The 20,326-nt window shown below is 46.9% G+C and overlaps 1 protein-coding gene across 2 annotated transcripts in view; it reads left to right on the forward strand.

Annotated features, from left to right (window-relative positions):
• B3GAT2 (beta-1,3-glucuronyltransferase 2) overlaps nt 1-20,326 on the forward strand; it is a 78,153-nt gene that overhangs the window by 35,040 nt on the left and 22,787 nt on the right. For both annotated transcript variants that reach the window (XM_060030393.2, XM_060030395.2), the window contains exon 2: nt 7,313-7,457. In XM_060030393.2, coding sequence (XP_059886376.1) covers nt 7,313-7,457 — 145 coding nt within the window. The remainder of the gene's footprint in view (nt 1-7,312; nt 7,458-20,326) is intronic.

Here is a 20,326-nt window from a genome sequence, read left to right on the forward strand (position 1 = left end):
GTTCACACTGATGTCTCCAACACTCATCCGTAACCACATGGGTCGTGCTAGCCTTCTCTGTTGCTTATCTGTAAGTTCTCACTCCAGTGGTGAGAAACCTGGCTCCCAGAAGCCACTGTCCAGAGTGGATCTGTTCTCATTAGATCGCTCCTGTCCAGGGCCTGGAGCACTTGAGTTGCTTTCTTCCTGCAAAGTCTTTGTTCTTCCTCTCCGCAGTGGTCAGCGCTCCCCATGCTTTAGACTTAGCTCAGGGAAGCCTCAGCAGGTCCCAGATCAGGTCAGAGTCTCTGCAATACGCCTCAGGGTACCATCTGCTTCCCTTACAGCCCTCACCAGCATCGAACTTAAGTAGCTCATCTTGCAGTTGGTTGTGTTACTGCTTTTTCTTTTCCGGAACGTTGGCTTCGTAGGCAAGGACCTCGTGTGAGTTGCTCAGGGGCTAGCACTGGACACACGTTAGGTATGTGACCAGTATTTAGTGAAAAGATACAAGAGGTATGGAAGAAATGTGAGGCGTGGTCTTCTGGGTCTTCTACCCGATGACACAGGAGAAGGGTTGAGAATATAACATTAGGGACGTTTCTGCTTCTCGAATTCTTAGCTCCTTTAAGTAATTAGCTTCTGCCCCTCAGCAGTTCATGCTCTGGAAATGGTTGTGTATGGAAATCAAAAAAAAAAAAAAAATCCAGGGCAATGTACAGTTACGTGAAGGACACTGTGTTGAGTGAATAGCCCTGAGCCAAGTAACAATTAGTTGAGGGAAATGGATGCTGAATCAGACGCAAGAGACAAAGCAGGCATGATGTTAATTTGCAGCCTTGTTTCACAGAAAATGTACGGGTGTGTTGGATCATATAAACGTAGCTAGCTTCTGTGTTGGAAAATACCAGATGTTTATGCACAATAATATTGGAAAAGACCCTGGGCTCAGGTCCTCACTCTGTGCTCTTTCCTTTCTGTCTTTAGCCCACTGGATCCTGCCCCATTTAGGGTGACTTTTGTTGTTTTGGGTTTGGGGTGTTTTTCTGCCACTGAAATTATTAGTTTGAAAAGGAGGATACCAAACGTAAACTTCTTTCTTGTAATGCTGCTTCTTGAAGTTGCCTGTGGCATTTTATATTTCATAAGATCAAGGATTTTGTTCATTTCCCTTTGGAAAAAATAAAACAAGATTTCGCCTACTGGCAGGTCTTAAAGGAAGCTAAAGGGCATTTGTTTAACTTTTTCTGTTTTACTCTAAGGACATTCTGATGATCACATATGTGTGATCTTCTGAAGCGTCCCAGTCCTGGAACGCTGGCCGCTAGCCATCTCCCAGAGAGGGGCCAAAGCCATGCAGCTTAAAGCTGCAGGAAAAAACGTTGGCTAAAGAAACAGGAGCGGGTTGTTGGTAAGAGTCACCAGACCCAGGAGTGCACGGCAGTTCCCTGCCGCCCTGCTTTCCTGGAGAAGGTGCAGAAGAACCGGCACCACCTGCCCTGGGGGAGTTCAAAAGGCACGTGGCCCGGAGGAGCATGCAAATGTCCCACATGCATCTCGTGGTCCTTTTAGCCATTGGATCTGCCCGTGATTTGGGCTTGCGGGTCCTATCCACTTCACTGGGGGTCACGGCGGGAGGAGTAAGCGACAGAGTATGACTCTAGCGTGGAATAAATAGGAAGAGAATGCCTTTGGGGGCCGGAACTGGTCATAATATTGTCCTATCAATACGTGAACTGCTTCCTCTTCATCTTAACATCCAGTGCTTTACTCCTCAGTTTCAGACTGGAGCTCACACCGGGCACCGGAAGACGTGCCTGTGACGTAACTGCTATTTTGTGCTAAGCAAGTAACAGAGCTTCTAAATATGGAGACTATTTTAGTTATAGGAAAGTGCTTTTACTTTTAATAGGAACAGTCATTGTTACATTTCCCCCTCTCAGAAAAGGAGGAGGCTGCTTAGGAATCCTTAAAGAGCATAGGTGGAGAGAAAAGGGCACACAACAAAGGATGGATCCCAGGGGTGCCGAGCAGAAGTCCTGTAAATAGCTGTGCTATTTTCCTTTGAAATGCCGGTGCACCCTGTGCAGTGTAGTGGTCGTGTGCTGAGGGGCTGTGTGTCTAACCCTGGAATGAAGGATTCCACACTGAATCTCGGAGCCGTGCGTACACGTCAAGGGCATCTGGATCTTTCTGAAGTTGTAAACGACAGTCGTCCCTAGGTATCCACGGAATTGGTTCCAGGACCCGCTGTGGGTACCAAAATCCAAGTCCCATCGGATTTTGGTACCTGCCCGAGTCCCATCCCGGGCCCTCTGTATCCGCAGGTTCGGCATCTGCAGATCCAACAACCGCGGATAGTGTAAAGGATGTGGAACCCGCGGATGTGACGGGCTGCCTGTATTTAAATGACAGACTTTTAAAAATGTCGCATGCTTGGAAACGTAATCCTGCCACATCACCTGCATTCAAATAGCCCTCGCATTTCCTTTAGCACCCGACCCTCTGAAAAAATAAAACATGGACAAATGTTCGCTCTGAGCTGCTCTCAGAAATTTGGAGCATGCTAAATAAAACCTACATGTTCTAGCATGAAACTGGCACAGAAGTGCGAAGGGTTCCTTCTTTGATTCGTCTCATTACCCGGAACCCTAGTCCATTCTGTAGTCTGTGGGGAAAATCCTACGTGTCTTTCACAGCCCTACTTAAGTGAAAAGCCAGGCGCCCAACACGTCTGGCCGTGTTCGCTTGTCCCGGTAGGAGCGCTCCCACAGTTCCGTGTGTTCTCCTCTGTAAGGGAATTTCTCTTTTCCTGTTTCCCCTTTCCTTCTGTTCTTTTCCTGTCTGTCCTCCTCTTGCCTGTGAGGTGCCCCTTCACAACACAGCATCCTGATTGCTTGCTACATACGGCTCAGGTCTCAGGTACCACATGGTGCTTACACACTTATCAAGAATGTTTTGGCACCTGCTGTATGCAGGCGCAACCTATGCATTCAAGAGGATACCCAGGTCTGGGACGAGGTCCGCTTACCGGCTTTTCAGATTTGAAAATTTAGTGCTCCAGGAAAAAGCAGTTTAGGAGCTAAAAAATCATAGGCATTTTAAGGAAATATCAAAAAAAGGACACAGCACTATTTTCAGTACCTTGTTAGATACAAGGCCATTCTGTCACTGTAAGAAAAACATGTACTAGATTTAACTTGATTTCTCAGTATGTTTGGCATATTTGAGATATCAAATTAAAAAAATGGAAATTTTTCATTTTCTGCAGTGTGTGAGGGAACAGGGGTGGAGTGAGTTGAGGAGAGGGCCGTATTTTTGGGAAATTTTTAATAAAATTTCTGGCTTTTTTCCCACCTATGGCAAAGATCTAGGACACAAAAGCATTAAATGTTAATACTGATTCAAAATTAAATCTCCAAAACCTTGCTGAGAGAAATGAAAGGTCTAAATAACTGGAGAGAGAGAGACCATGTTCATGGATTCGAAGACTCCGTATTGCTACGTTGTCGGTTCTCAGTGAATTGATATATAGATTTGACGCAGTCCTGATCAAAATTTGTCAGAATTTACAGACTGACTCTGAAACTCGTATGGAAATAGTCAGAACAACTCTGCTGAAGAAGAACAGAGATGGGGAACCCACACCACCTGGTCACGGCGGTTGTCATAAAACCACAGTACATCAAGACAGTGTGGTAGTAGCATTAGATCGCCAAGTGGACCAATGGGTCAGGGAGAACGTCCAGAAGGAAACTCACACGTAGGTGGCCACTGACTTTTGACAAGAGTACAAAGGCTGTTCTGTAGTTCTGCGACAATTAGATACAGTTGGAACAATTGGATATCCACACGCAAAAAAAGAAAAAGGAGAAGAATTTCAGTCCCTCGCATCACATACACAAAATTAACTCAAAATAGATCATAATTAAATATAAGACCTAAATCCATGATAACTTGTAGAAAGGAGGAGAAAACTGCGGGTTAGGCAACACTATCTCAGCTATGACACCAACAGCATTCTTCATGAAGGACAAATGCATGCACTGGACTTCGTCAACATTAAAACTGTCTGTCCTTCCAAAGATGAGCCATCTCTCCCAAGAGGGAGGAGATAGAGATATACATAGAGCTGATTCACTTCGTTGTACAGCAGAAATCAACACAACATTGTAAAGTAACTATACCCCAATTAAGAAAAGAAAGAAAAGAAGAGATGAGCCACAGACAAGGAGAAATTATTTATGTCACATATCTAAGGAAAGGACTTGTATGCAGACTATATAAATACCTCTCAAAACACAATAGGAAAGAAATAAGCCATTTTAAAAGTAGGCAAAAGATTGGAACAAATGCTTCACCAAAGAAGCAATGCCATATGGCTTATAAGCACATGAAAAGATACTCAACATAATCAGTCATTAGAAAAATGCAAATTAAAACCACAGTGACATACTACTAATACCTATTAGAATGACTAGAATGGAACACCAAACACACCAAGTCTCGTTGAGGATGTGGAATGATTGGAACTGCTGGCGGGATTGTAAAACGGCGCAACCACTTTGGAAAGTAATTTGGCATTTTCTTAAAAAGTTAAATGTACACGTACCGTGTGATCTAGGCGTTCCACTCTTAGGTATTTATCCAAATATAATGAAGTCTGCAGAGACTCATACACCGATGTTCATAAGAGCTTCATCTGTAATATCCAGGGGCTTGAAAACACCCAGAAGTCCATCAACAGGTAAATTTAAAAAAACAAAACAAAACTGTGGCACACCCATACATCCACACGGTAGAATACTGTGCAACAATGGGAAGGATTGAGCTGTTGATACACGTCGTAGCCTGGCTGAATCTCCATATCCTTATTCTAAGTGAAAAGCCCAATTAAAAAAAAACCAGTATATACCATATGCTTCCATTCATATAGAATTCTGTGGAGATCAGCGGTTGCCTGGGGTTAGGGGATGTGGAGAGCGTAAAGAGGGATGGCTTTAAAAAACAGCACGAGGGGGCTTCCCTGGTGGCGCAGTGGTTGAGAGTCCGCCTGCCGATGCAGGGGACACGGGTTCGTGCCCCGGTCCGGGAAGATCCCACATGCTGCAGAGCGGCTGGGCCCGTGAGCCATGGCCGCTGAGCCTGCGCGTCCGGAGCCTGTGCTCCACAACGGGAGAGGCCACAACAGTGAGAGGCCCGCGTACCACAAAAAAAAAACAGTACAAGGAAACTTGGGGGTGATGGATATGTTTATTATCTTCATTTTGGCCATGTGTTCATGGCCACTTACATAGGCCAAAGTGTATCAAATTTTACTCTTCAAAACATGCATTTTATCTTTTCAGGGGTCCCTAAGCCTGCCCACATGCTTGGGGATTTACTGGGACCCCTAGCACCCAGCATGTATTGTGCTTGTGGATAAGACGTGTCACCTGGACGCAGTAGGATCCGTAGGCACATCAGTGAGGGAAAGACGTGAGGAAGGTCTGGAGGAATCCGTGTGCCACTTCCTGTGTCCTCTGCCCCCCATGAGGGACCGCAGAGCACACCTTCCCTCCAGCAGCAAAGCTGTAACTACGGAGGTACAGTGGTTATGCCCACTGAAACCCATTTCAGGTTCAGGGTTTTGACTGGGGGCTGGTCACATAGGCACCTCTGCCCACCAGTATCTCAGATGCCCAAAAAGAAAACGTGTTCAGTGGTGCAGGCGGGCAAAACAACCTTATCAGCGTAGGAATGCTTCAAAAGCCAGATTCCCAGGTGCCAGCCAAGGGCCAGCTTATAAGCAGGCTTTTCTGAAAGTCATAGTCTCAGGACTGTTAATTCTTTCCTATAGTCAGTTATACCTCAGTAGCACTCTTTTGTTTTTTCAGTAGCACTTTATTTAAAAAAAATTAAGTTAGTATGAACTAGCACAAGGCAATGGTGATTAATTTACTGAAAAAGTGATAGACTATAAAAAGCAGTCACTCCAGATTTGTGGAAGACCAATAGAATGGGATCTTCGTTACCTGGATTGCTTCATGCTCTAGAATCTGCTCTTTGGAGTGAAGTGGGATATTAATAAATAAGTAAAGTTGGGATATTTGCTAAACGGGAGCTTCGAGTTATATTTTCATTAATACAGTAGTCTAACTTTTAATTTGAATTGTACTTGAAAATCTTTGCCAAGAATATAATTTTTCTTCCTTTCATTAAATAATTCCTTGATTGATAATCTCTATTTTAATCACTGGTTAACGGACCATGACCCAGTTCTATAGCAAATAAAAGGTCAAGCATTGGTGTTGAAATTATAACGATCCCAACAACGGGTCCGCCTGGTGCAGCGGTGTGGCACGCCCAGCTGGGAGAGTAGGCACTGCTGAAATCCAGCCTGTGCTCTGATGGCCAAGCCAGGGGCCCCGGCATGGGTGTGTCCACCTGAGAAAGGGGCAGCTCTTTCTAGTTTGCAGAAAGGCGCCACATGGGCTGACTTGGCCCCAGCACGTGTTCCAGAAGGAGGTGGTGGTGACAGTGATGGTTTTCCCCCAAAGTGCTACCTGCTAGAGGCCAGCTTTGTTATCAACATGTCTTTGTTTGTTTTTGCTTTTTTATTTTCTAATTTGTATTGGAGTATAGTTGCTTTACAGTGTTGTGTATCAACACGTCTTTCCCCTTAAAGAAATCCAGGAGATAACTTCCAGTTGAGGGCTGTCTTTAAGAGCGTGTACCTGGAGAGGACCAGAGATTCCAGCAGCCCGTGCGGGCCTTTCCTCTCTCATTTGGCCTGATCGCCTTTGAAAGGCAGGCGAATTTAGGGGACAATTTTCTTTCTGTCTGGAGGGTGCCTGGTGTCTGTTCTGTATCTGGATCCCGTTATGAATGTCCCCAGACAAGATGTCTCTGTGTCTGTAACAGTAAAACAGAAATCGGAGACAGGCAACCCCTGTGGCTCCTCTGAGAGGAATTGCTGCTGTTGCTGAGTAATAAGGTTGCCTAAGGGGCAGTCGGGAACTTGCACTTGCGGGGGGACCAAGCATAGTTGAAGATCCAGCTTTGAGACAAATAGACCAGTATTTGATGGTCACAGCTTCCGATGAGCGATGTTCAGACATGGACCCACTTTATTTCTCAGCCCTGAGCCCCTGGCTGAGTCCGTGACAGCACAGGGCAGTGGCACCAGGCAGCCACACGGCAGGGAACCGGGGAACAGTCTGCCCGCAGGAGGGTTCTGGTTCCGCTCGAAAACCTTCACCGTTCGGAAATCTCCACTCGCCCCGTTTCTTCTGTGGCTCACAGGTTCCTTCCCCCAAGGAAGCTTCAACTGCATCTCTTTCCCCTTTTGTAGATGCGAACGACGCGCAAGGTCTCCGTGTGGCCAGTGGGCCTGGTTGGCGGGCGGCGCTATGAACGTCCGTTGGTGGAAAACGGGAAGGTCGTCGGCTGGTACACCGGCTGGAGAGCAGACAGGCCCTTTGCCATCGATATGGCAGGTGAGCGCGTAGATCGCGGGGTTTGTTCCCGCCGGGTTGTTCCCGCCCGCCCCCCCACCCCCGTGTGTAACTGTACCGAAGGCAGGACGCTTTGAAAGACCGCTTTGCTTAAACCCTACGTTGTGTTATGTTCAGCAGATGAATGTTGAAACCTTCAGAGCAGGCTGGTTGGGTGATTCAAGGGGTGATTGATCCGGGGAGTGATTAGGAAACACTCATGCCATTCCATTTGTCACCTGTCCACGCAGCCATCCCTTCATCCAGGTGCTGGGCTGGGCGGCGGGGAGATGGGCAGTGAGAGACAGACCTGGCCCCGGCCTCACAGGGGTCTACAGCCTGTACCTGTCCGTGCCTCACTCTGCAAGTCCGACTGGTTGTAATATATCCCATGCGTACTGATAAATTTAACAGTGATATGGTATAGGCAAGCTAACCATTTTGATGCTTGTTGATTGAGACATTGAGTCCTTATTGACACATTTAAGAGTGAAAATATAAAACTGGATTACTGGTTTTTCAAACAGGTACTAATGTTGAGTATAACTGTCTTTCAAAGTTTTTACTCTCTGACCAACCAACTAAATTGAATAAAACCTACTGTAGACCACAAATTCTAAAATGCTGCTTTATCATAAAGTGACTCATTCTCTTGGGGTTATATAACATGATGCCTGTGATAACTGTGGAACGATGCAGTTTGAAACATGAGGCTTTGGAGGCAAAAGAGAAGAAAAATCGCTAAAATCACTGATGTCTGTAACCTAGAATATGAAGGCAGAGAAGCTTCAAAATTGATCTCATCCATCTCAGCGCCAAAACAGAGCTCTGTCTGTCTGTCTGTCAGCCTGTGCTTGGCCGATCTTTTTGTGTGCTATTTCCCAGCTGTAGTCAGAATCACTGCTCAGAATTGTGATGGGATGGAGGCTGTGTTCTGACTGGCTTCATGAATTTTATTCTGAAAATACTATAAATTTGAGGGAGCGAGGTTATGAAGAGCGCTAGGAATAAAAGCTGCTGTGGAAAAGCGCTGGGGATGGCCGGCCTGCTGCCCTGCTTCATGGGAGAAGACAAACTAGGGTATTTTAACTCAACGTTTAACAGCGTTTCCTGCGGGCCAGCTTTGTGGGATTGTGTGTCATGGTCTCTGACCCAAGGGTGGTCCAGACCTCTGACCCTTCCCTGACCCCTCCCCCCTCCCAGGCCCCCTCCCTGCGTCCCGACCCCTCTGTCCCTCTTCCAACCCAAGCCTTATTCCTCGGTCCCCAGTTCTTGCAGCCGCAGAGCTGAGCTGGCATCTCAACCAAAGAATCTTCCTGAAGGCAGACAGACAGGCAGGTCAGCTGTATTTGGAAGGTGACGAGGATTATCAAAAGGGGTGTCGCCTCAATCAAGTCTGAAACGATAAGGCCGACCATAACGTGTCTTGAAAATCAAGTTTTCTGCTGCTCAGAAGTGTTAAATTTGAGCAGAAATCTTGAGGAACATTAGGCAAAATCTTGTGCTTCTCTGGGACTTAGTTTCCTCATGTAGAATGAGGCAGTAGTGTGAATGACCACTGAGGTCCTTGCTAACGAGTTCTCCCTTTCCCTGGCTTCCTATCTTGGGAAGCTCAAAGAAGAGTCCAGGTCCCTGGATTCTAAGTGAGGGTGTGGCTGCTGACGCAGCCGGCTGGCAGATGTTTGGTCCTTCTGGTCCCCAGGAGTTCAAGTCTCCCACATGGGTTCTCTGCCCATCACCCTTCAAGCTAACTTCAAGGTGAGGGTGACATAGATACGTCTTCCTGGATTTTGCTGTAAGAACTTTATGTAGATGATCAAGTATCCAGTAAACCCATCAAGTATTTTGCATTGTTCCCCCCGGAATTTGGATCCAAATAGATATATCTAAAATTCAAGAAGGGCACGTGGGTTTTGTGAATTAGGCCTGACTGGTGACAAGACATTTCACACTCTGTCACTGCCAGAATCTCTGGGAAACTTCTCCATGACGTGACTGGTGTTTGGATTTTTAAAAGCACTTTAATAGATTTTCAAAGCATAATATAAGACCTATTGTAAAATATGAATGATTTGCTTGTTTTTATTAATTATCCTTATTTTAAAATCGGAATAAAATTTCTGTCTCAAAGAAAACAACTTTTGAAACAGTAAATTAGTTTCTTCACATGCGAATTTGCTTTGCAAATTAGTTTTCAGTGAATTATTGATATTTTTGGAAACCTTTAAGTGAGAGGGATTTGGTTGATGAGATAAAGCTCTGACTTTGAGCCGTTTGTTCTCATTCTAAAACTTGCAATTTTATAGCTTTGTTTAGATTCCATATGATTCATTTACTCTTAGTGGGAAGAGAGAACAGGGCTTTTGGATGTTCATGTACAAATGGTACTTCCCACCTCATTTTCAAGAGACACACACAGACACAATCTCTAGAGAGTAGAAAGCTGGAAGCCCGCTTCCCTGCTGTACCCAGGAAAGCCTGAGGATCACTGCTTTAAAAGTCGTTCTGATGGATGAGTGAGGGGACTGCGTTGGAGCCTGCGTCTCGCTTGGACTGCCACAAACTGATTAAAAACCATGAAACTGACAGCCTCATGGGGACCTAGCTCTGCCCTCCAGTGGGCAAGCACCAGCCTGGAGGCCCACACGGAATGTGCAGCCAACCATGTGAGAATGCTTCCCCGCCCTCCAGCAGGCCTGCATCCCTGCGAAAGGAACGGCCTCACAGCCAGCCAGGCCAGGGCCCAGGCCCGCTACCATCGCACCCACAGTAGCCATCCCGGCCACAGCAGAAGGATGCATGCAGCCACAGAGGGGGCACCCCTAAAGCATGTAGCTCTGGAGATGAGAGGGGAAGGGGCTGCTGGGCTTCATAGGACATCTTCTGCATGAGGCCACGTCCCCAAGATTGGGAAATGTAACTGACCCACCTCACACATAGAGCAAACAAAATTGGGCAAAATGAGGAGACAGAGGAATATGTTCCAAATGAAGGAACAAGATAACCTCAGAAAAAGAACTAAACAAAGTGGAGATAAGCAATTTACCTGATAAAAAGTTCAAGGTGATAATTATAAACATGCTCACCAGACTTAGGAGAAGAATGAATGAACATGGTGAGAATTTCAACAATGAGCTAGAAAATATAAATAAGAATGAAACAGAATTTAAGAATACATAACTGAGATAAAAAATACACTAGGAGGAATCCAACAGTAGATTAGATGATATAGAGGAACAGGTCAGTGATCTGGAAGACAGAGTAGTGGAAATCAACCAAGCTGAATAGAGAAAAGGAAAAAGAATTTTAAAAATTAGGATAGGGCTTCCCTGGTGGTGCAGTGGTTGAGAGTCCACCTGCCGATGCAGGGGACACGGGTTCGTGCCCCGGTCCAGGAGGATCCCACATACCGCGGAGCGGCTGGGCCCGTGAGCCATGGCCGCTGAGCCTGCGCGTCCAGAGCCTGTGCTCCGCAACGGGAGAGGCCACAACAGTGAGAGGCCCGCGTACCGCAAAAAACAAACAAACAAACAAACAAACAAAATTAGGATAGTTTAAGAGATCTCTGGAACAACATCAAGTGTACTAACATTTTCATTATAGGGGTCCCAGAAGGAGAAGAGAGAGAGAAAGGGGCAGATAACTTATTTGGACAAAAAGATAGCTGAAAACTTTCCTAACCTGGGGGAAGGAAACAGATATCCAAGTCCAGGAATCACAGAGAGTCCCAAAAGAGGTGAACCCAATGAGGTCCACACCAAGACACCTTATAATTAAAATGGCAATTATTAAAGAGAGAATATTAAAAGCAGCAAAAGCAACTAGTTACATGCAAGGGAATAAGACAATCAGCTGTCTTTTTAGAAGAAACTTTGATGGCCAATAGGGAGTAGCAGTACATATGCAAAGTGATGAAAGGAAAAAACCTCCAACCAGGAATACTCTACCTGGCAAGGTTATCATTCAGATTTGAAAAGATGGAGTTTTAAAGGTAGGCAAAAGCTAAAGGAGTTCAGCACTACTAACTAGATTTACAAGATATGTTAAAGGGACTTCTTTAAACAGAAAAGAAAAGACCACAGCTAGAAATATGAAAATTATGGAAGGAAAAATCTCCCTGGTAAAAGCAAACATGGTAAATGTAGTAGGTCAGCCACTTATAAAGCTAGTAGGAAGGTTAAAAGACGAAAGTATAGAATCATCTGTATCCACCAAAGTAGTTAAGAAATACACAAACAAAATATGTGAAATAATTACACTAAATGTAAATGGACTGCATGCTCCAATCAAAGGACAGAGAGGAGCCAAATGGGTAAAAAACAAGACCCATATATATGCTACCTACAAGAAATTCACTTCAGATCTAGAGACACATGAAGACTGAATGTGAGGGGACGGAAAAGGTATTTCATGTAAATGGAAATGAAAAGCAGGGATAGCAATGCTTACATCAGATGGAAGACTTTAAAACAAAGAAGTAACAAGAGACAAAGAAGAATATTATAGATATAGATAAAGGGATCAATCCAACAAGAATTGATGAATCCAACAACAATTGTAAATATATATGCACCCATTATAAGTACCTAAATACATGAAGCAGATATTAATAAACATGAAGGGAGAAAAATGAAAGTAATGTTAGTAGAAACTTTAATGCCCTATTTACATCCGTGGGCAGATCATCTAGACAGAAAATCAATAATGAAAAATGGCTTTAAATGACACATTAAAGCAGATAGAATTAATAGATATATGGAGAACATTTCATTCAAGAACAGCAAAATACACATTTTTTTCAAGTGCACATGGAACATTCTCCAGGATAGATAACATGATAGCTACAAAACAAGTCTCAATAGATGTAATAAAATTGAAATCATATCAAGCGTCTTTTCTGACCACACACTATGAGACTAGAAATCAAGTACAGGAAAAAAATGCAAGAAACACAAACATGTGGAAACTAACCAACATGCTACTAAGCAACCAATGGGTCTTGAAGAAATCACAGAGGAAATCAAAAAATACCTGGAGACAAATGAAAATGGAAACATAAAGTACCAAAATCTATGGGACATAACAAAAGCAATTCTAAGAGGGAAGATTATAGGGATACAGGCCACCTCAGGAAACAAGAAAAATCCCACATAAACAATCTAACATTTCACCTAAAGGAACTAGAAAAAGAACAAACAAAACCAAAAGTTAGTTGAAGAAATCATAAAGATCAGGGTAGAAATAAATGAAAAAGAGACTAGGAAAAAAATATAGAGAAGATCAATGAAACTAAGAATGGTATTTTGAAAAGATAAAAAAATTGATAAAGCTTTAGCCAGACTCATCAAGAAAAAAAGAGGCGGCCCAAATAAATAAAATCATAACTGAAAAAGGAGACCTTACAATGAGCACCACAGAAATACAAAGGGTTATAAAACATTACTACAAAAAATTATATGCCAATAAAATGGACAACCTAGAAGAAACGGATAAATTCCTAAAAATGTACAATCTCTCAAGACTGAATCAGGAAGAAATAGAAAATATAGTGGACAAATTCCTACTAATAAACTTGAATCAGTAAGTTAAAAACTCCCAACAAGCAAAAGTCCATGACCAAACAGCTTCATAGGTGAATTCTACCAAAAATTTAAAGAGGAGTTAATACCTATTCTTCTCACACTATTCCAAAATTATGAAGAGGAAGGAATGCTTCCAAACTTATTCTGTGAGACCAGCATCATTCTGATACCAGACAAAGACACCACCGACACAAGAAAGAGAGGAAGGAAGGAAGGAAAGAAGGGAGGGAGGGAGAGAGGAAGGAAGGGGAAAGAAATTTACAGGCCGATATTACTGGTGGACATAGATGCAGAAATATCAACAAAATATCAGCAAACTGAATTCAACAATATATTAAAATGATCACACTCCATGATCAAATGGGATTTTTCCCAGTGATGCAAGGATGGTTCAATAGCCACAAATCAATCAATGTGATACACCACATTAACAAACTGAAGAATAAAAATCACATCATCTCAATAGATGCAGAAAAAGCTTTTGACAAAATTCAACATTCACTTATGATAAAAACTCTCAACAAAGTTGGTAATGAGGGAGTGTACCTCAATATAATAAAGGCCACATACAACAAAAGCACAGCAATAATACTCAATGGTGAAAAGCTTAAAGCATTTCCTCTAAGATCAGGAGTAAGACAAGAATGGCCATACTCATCAACATAGTATTGGAAGTCCTAGCCACAGCAGTTAGACAAGAAAAAGAAATAAAGGGAATCCAAACTGGAAAGGGAGAAGTAAAACTGTCACTGTTTGCAGATGACATGATACTATATATAGAAAATCCTAAAGATGCCATCAAAAATGAAATCTTGCCTTTGTGACAACATGTATGGATATAGAGGTTATAAGTCTGAGTGAAATAAGTTAGAGATAGTCATACCATATGACCTCACTTATATGTGGAATCTAAACAAAACAGAACGAAATGAAAACATCCTAATAGATACAAGGAACATACAGGTAGTTGCCAGAAGGGAGGAGGTGGGAGGTGGGCAAAACAGGTGAAGGGGATTAAGAGGTTCTCTAGTTATAGAATGAATAAGCCATGGGGATATAATATACAGCATAAGGACTATTGTCAGTAATATTGTAATTACTTGGAGGACAGATGATTATTAGGTTTATCGTGGTGATCATTTCACAAGTTATGCAGATATCAAATCGTTTTGTAGTATGCCTGAAACTAACATAATACTATCCATCAACTATAGTTCAATAAAAAAAGAAAATATTTCTTAAACAAAAAGATAAATAAAATCATACATATTCCTTTAAAAAAAAGAAAAGAAATGTGAACTTAAAGAGCCCACGCATAGCATTTCCACAGCTGTCTTGCTCTGAGGGGTTGAACATACATTCAGCAGAAGCCCCTCGGGGTCTGTCCTGTTTGTACTTCTGTGAAGCCACAGCCTAGCCTCCACCAGAAGCTGATTTGCATATCAGGCATCGGAACTGGAATGTTTCATGTCGTTTGTGGAGCTTGACTCCGTGTCTGTCTTTCTTTTGCCACACTGAACACCACAGATGTGAATTTTGCTCTGAGATGAGAAAACCTGGTCCTGAAGTTTTCTTGTACGCACAGTGGTAGTGGCAGAAGTCATGATTATCCCTCTTGCGTGGGGACATAATTTTTAAAATTCTAATGATTCCTACTGAAGCAAGAACTAAGATACTCACCCACAGGATAGAAAGACCGCCTCAGAGGCAGCCCTGGCCCTGGCTGTGGCGTGCAGTTGGCTTCAGCAGTTGGTCAGTGGCCACCCCACTCTGGGACTGTCTACACTGGCCTGTGCCTCAGACTTTAATTCCAGCACCCCAGGCATCTGGCCACTGGCTAGTTCTCAGTGCCTGAAAGCAAGGCAGTGCACACAAATTTTTTTTTTTTTTTTTTTTTGCGGTACGCGGGCCTCTCACTGTTGTGGCCTCTCCCGTCACGGAGCACAGGCTCCGGACGCGCAGGCTCAGCGGCCATGGCTCACGGGCCCAGCCGCTCCGCGGCATGTGGGATCTTCCCGGACCGGGGCACGAACCCGTGTCCCCTGCATCGGCAGGCAGACTCTCAACCACTGCGCCACCAGGGAAGCCCCACACAAAGTTTTTAGTTTTAGTTTTTAGGGAGCTGCTTTCAAGTGAAAGAGTCACTTTGGCTGCTTCCAGTGAGGTGTCAATAAGGACCATTGCTCAAAAGAACCAAGCTTAATCTTCTGCCTCACGTGGAGGTGTAGATTTGATACAATTCGGAACTTAAGGCTGAGATACTTATTTTGAGTTTTCAGCATTTGCATGCACCGTATTCTTAGCTCTGGGGGCGTGGCAGGCAGGGCACTGTGCTCCCTACGTGAAGGACCTACCATTTCCAGTTGAGTCCCCAGCACACTGCAGGGACTTTATTCTGGTAAAAATCCAGCCGGGTGTGCTACAGTTCAGCTCTGGCCCTAACCACCCAGAGGTAGCCCAGACCCCACAAGTTAGAGGGTGTGGTCCCCTTCCTTCAGACACCAGCTCCGCTTCGGGTGTCCCCGGGCCATCTGCACTTCTGATGAACGGGCTATAAATTTGATGTTTTCCTCTCAGGTTTGATCATTTAATAGAGGGACTCACAGAACTCAGGATAGCCTTCAACTTGTTATTTTAAAAGATACAAATTAGCATCAGCTGGTGAAGCAACACACAGGGTGAGGTCTGGGAGAGAAGGAAGAGCTTCTGTGCCTTTTCCTCGTGGAATCAGGATGCATCACCCTCCCAGCACATTCGTGTGTTCAGAACCCAGGAAGCTCCACCAGATTCTCGTGTTCAGAGTTTTTATGGGGGTTTCGTCCCGTAGGCGTGATTGAGCCACGTGCTTGGATTCAGTCCCTCCCCAGAGATTGGGATGGTGCAGGCCTCCAACCCTTTAACCACGCAGCTGGTCCTTCGGGTACCCAGCCCCATCCTGAAGCCATGGAGGGTCCACCTCGAGCCACCTCATTAGCATAGCAGAGTCACCCCTGTCACTCAGGAAGTTTTAAGGGTTTTACAAGCTCCTTGCCAAGAACCTGGCACGAAAACCACACACAGTTTTTTATTACCAGGCTCAGTAAAGGATCACTTTGATGTCATAAAGAAGAGTGCCCCCATCTCCACATTACTAGCACTCTCACCCTCAAAAGCAAAGGGTGAGTTAAGGGGTGTCCTGGGGTCACTTTGTCATGGCTGATGAGACATGACTATACAGCGATAAAACTATTTCTCACGTGCAGCTTACAGAACGGAGCAAGGGTCTTGGTGTCCTGTGGTTGGCGTGTTGCAGCCCTGGGGATGGAGTGGCTCCCACGAGGGGTGGGGGGGGGGGGGAGGGATGCACTCCCACGGGGAGACCGGGGGTGGCCTCAGAGTGCGTCCTGGGAGCAGCCCCGGAGTGGGGCCGCAGGGGGAGGAGCCCCGAAAGGGGGCGGGGCCCAACAGGAAGGAGTGGGGGGAGGGGTGACCACAGTCCCTGGAGAAGAGGTGGAGAGTCGTGAATTCGGCTGTCAGGCGTCTCGTGTCTCGGATGTGGACAAGCTGGTGAGAGGGGAGAGTGCCGGACGGCTGGGAGACTGTTCCCTGGAAGGGGGGACATGGGAGGACAAAGGCCCGACAGCAAGGGGAGTGAAAGTTCAGCAGGGTCGTCCGAGCAACGTCAGGTTTCCAACAGAACAGAGAGGGTGGGCAGTTTGATCCGTGAGAGGCCGGAGGGGTGCCATTTTTGAGGCAAAAGAGGTACGTGTTGAAGGTCCCAAAGGAGAGGAAACAAGGAGGACTCGGGACTTTAGATGGACGCGTTCACCTGGGCAGATCCTCCCCTTCCTCCACCTGAGGGGCCAAGTTGGATGAGGAAACAAGACCCAGGAAGGTGAAGGACTGTGCGCTGGGGGCCGGACGTCTGCAGGGTCCACGGAGCAGAGGTGACAAGACACTGAGTTCCCCGGAGGCTGCTGGGCAGAGGGCCATCAGGGGTGCAGGGCCCGCTCCACCCAGCGCGCGCCCAGCAGAGGGAACGGGGCGACAGTGCATGACCGGCTCCCCACGAGGCACAAGATGAGGTGCAGGTGGATGCTTTGGGTTTACATCTAAGGGGCACCTTCCACGCGGGCCAGGGCGGGGCAGCGGGGTGGGAGTGGAGGACCGCGAGCCCATGGCTCTAAAGAGAGGGAGCTGGGGTCGGGCTGTGAGGCCCGACTGGGGGGGGGCGGTGGAGACCTCTGCCCTCATCTCTGTGGCCTTGGGGAGTCTGGAATGTTCTGAGTAGGGCCTGGACCGTGGCAGAGGGGGGCCTGGAGGCCGCTGGGATCCAGGGGCAGGATGCTGAGGCCGAGGTGAGGGAGCGGAAGGCCAAGGCAGCTCTTATGGGACAGCTGTCGGGGACTTAGAAATTGTAACGAGCCATTTCAGATTCTGCTCACAAGTCAGCAGAAATTTAGGTCTTTTTAACACTTGAGTGGTATGGGGACAGCAGATATAGTCCCTTTAAGTTGGGGTCGATTTAATTGGTGTGATCTGTTGTGTTACCTTTGAGTTGTAACTTAGGAGCAGAAGATATGGTCATCTTGGGTAATTAGAATATTCTGTTGACCAGAAGAGTAGTTGTTTTGAAATAGAAAACTGCATATTAGGGGGGAAAAAGGTCACATCCCTGGACTGAAGTTTGTGGGTGTGCTGTCCTGCAGGCCTGCAGATGCAGGGGAGACCCAGCCCTGCCTGGGCTTCCTGGGGCCACACTGCTCCCCACTGCCCCCCACCTCCCAGGTCCCTCTTTCAGCGGAGGCTTTGCCGGCACCCAGATGAAGATGGCCCCCTAGCCAGTCATTCACTCCTGGAAACTTCTGCTCTTCTGCCCCACAGTGCTTTCCGCACCGGGGGTACCTCTGTAACTGTGCCTCTTGACCACAGCCTCTGCAGGGGCAGAAGCCTCCGTGTCCCGGCCTCTGCTCCGTCCTCAGTTTGGGGTCCTGTGTGCCCTGCCCCAGCCTGCAGTGGGCGAGGAACTGCCCTGCACCAGGGTCTCTGCCCCACCGCCAGCTTAGCAGGCAGACCCTTTATTTTAAAAAGTGATTATAAGTGATGACTGTTCCCCTGATGAGGGCCGAGGAATGACAGGAGGGCCACTGAAGCTCTCTCGGGGGGCTTGGTGGAGGGAATCGTCGTGCAGGGCCTTCTTTCTCTTGGCACTTGTTGACAAGGACATTAGCCCGGGTTAATTTACTTGGTATAGATGATGCAATAATAAACGTTGGCCCAGCCCAGATCAGGTGATGATCAAAGCCAAATGAGCTTAGCCAAAACTGACAAAGTTCGACCTTGCTCTGTGAATATAAGCACGAAATATATAAGCAAGAAAATGGGGAGAGTGACCTTCTTGCCACTTGGGAGCCATTTGTAATTTGTGTGTGGTTTTTAGCGCGTCACTCAATGTTCTCAGTAGAGTGACTTGGTGGGTCCACGTGGTACCTTTCAGTGCAGGATCTGGAGACCGAGGCGGGACTCTGCCCCTAGGTCAGTGCAGTGTGGCTCTCCCTGCAGCGCCTGGTCCTGACAGCAGGCAGAACCACAGGAATGGTGGCGGAGGTTACGGCAGCGGGAAGCCTGGCGCCCTTTTCTTATCCATCCCCAGAGCGAGATGCGTATCCTGGAGACTTGCAGGCACTCGCTGACTGCGGCGGCTTGTTCAGCGCTGTCCACAGGCAGCATGACCGTGCCGGGTAGAGGTGGGCGTGCGGGGTAAGGGGCATCTGTGTGCGCGTAATCAGGGTCCTTTCCTGGGGTAGCTGCGGACGGGGCAGCCGTACTGGGGCTGGACGAGGGTGAGGGGTTGCAGGGGGGAGGGATGCCGGCGCCCCATCTCACTTCAAACAGAGCACATTGTAACTTCCTTCAAAATCTCAGCGGAATAAGACCTAGTTCCTGTAGGACTTTTGAAAACCACAAGGTTTCCCTGATGGCAGCGTAGTCGGCGGACTCGGTAATTACTGTTTACTGAGGCTTCACCCGGCGGCAGGCGTCCTCAGGCGCTCTCGGTGCTTTGCTTATCGAACCCTCACTCCACGCGGCTCGCGTCATTATCCTTGTTTAAATATAAGGAAATGGAGGCCCAGACAGGCCGAGTAACTTTTCCGAGGCCGCTCAGTGATTAAACGGTAGAACCGGGGTTCAGACTCAGGTCCGGAGATGGCCCTGCCACCCGGCTTTGAATCCCATCCCACCCACTTACAGCCAAGGGACTGGACCCTCGATCTGAGCAGCTGTCCTCTGCCTCCTCAGGTCAGAGTCCGTGGGGTTCTTCACAGAATGAGACAGCACACACGGAGCACAGGCTACAACACTGTAGACACCTGCCGACCGGGATGTCTGGTGGCCAGGAAGCAGGATGCGCTTAGCGCCGTGGGTGTGGGACCGCTCCGCTCATGGTGGGGTCGCATCTGTGCGGGCGGGGCGCTGACTCTGACTCCGGAGCCCCCCTTGGGCACAGCAGGCTGTACTTCTTGGTTTCCTCACCTGTGGATTAGGGATCAGACCGGCTGCCCTGAGGGCTGTGGTGAGGCAGAAAGGAGAAGAGATACCTGCGAAGTTCCTGCTGTTCCGTGAAGGTTTGAATCTGCACTCGCGCGTCTGTTTCAGATCCGCCTGGAAGGTTAATACTGAAGACCATGCGGACTCCTTGCTCAGGGCTCTTCGTGAGCTTTTCTCCCCTGGCTGGTGGACCTGCCTTCGTTTTCATTCCGCGAATTGGCTCAGCGTGCAGGACGGCATGTGGAGATAAACACTGGCCCTAACTTTAGAGAAAATATCCCCCAGAGAGAGAAAAACAAGCCTAGAAAGATCGTTTAAGAATTTAGGGGCTTCCCTGGTGGCGCTGTGGTTGAGAGTTCGCCTGCCGATGCAGGGGACACGGGTTCGTGCCCCGGTCCGGGAGGATCCCACATGCCATGGAGCGGCTGGGCCCGTGAGCCATGGCCGCTGAGCCTGCGCATCTGGAGCCTGTGCTCCGCAACGGGAGAGGCCACAACGGCGAGAGGCCCGCGTACCGCAAAAAAAAAAAAAAAAAAAAGAATTTAGAAACAGATACGTACTCATTTTTGTAATTCCCCAGCTGAAAAACTAAACAAACAAAAAGCAGTTGAGCTTTCAAAAGAAAATGCCATTTGTGGCATATATGATAGATTTGCAAGGTGTTGGGTGTGGCCTCTGTCCCCCCCCCCCCCCCCCCCCCCCCCCCGCTGCGAAGAGGGAGCGTTGTTCTCTGCGATGGCTCCAGGGGAAGGTTTACAAGAT

Source organism: Delphinus delphis, chromosome 14 (assembly GCF_949987515.2).
Source record: "Delphinus delphis chromosome 14, mDelDel1.2, whole genome shotgun sequence".
Taxonomy (NCBI): domain Eukaryota; kingdom Metazoa; phylum Chordata; class Mammalia; order Artiodactyla; family Delphinidae; genus Delphinus; species Delphinus delphis.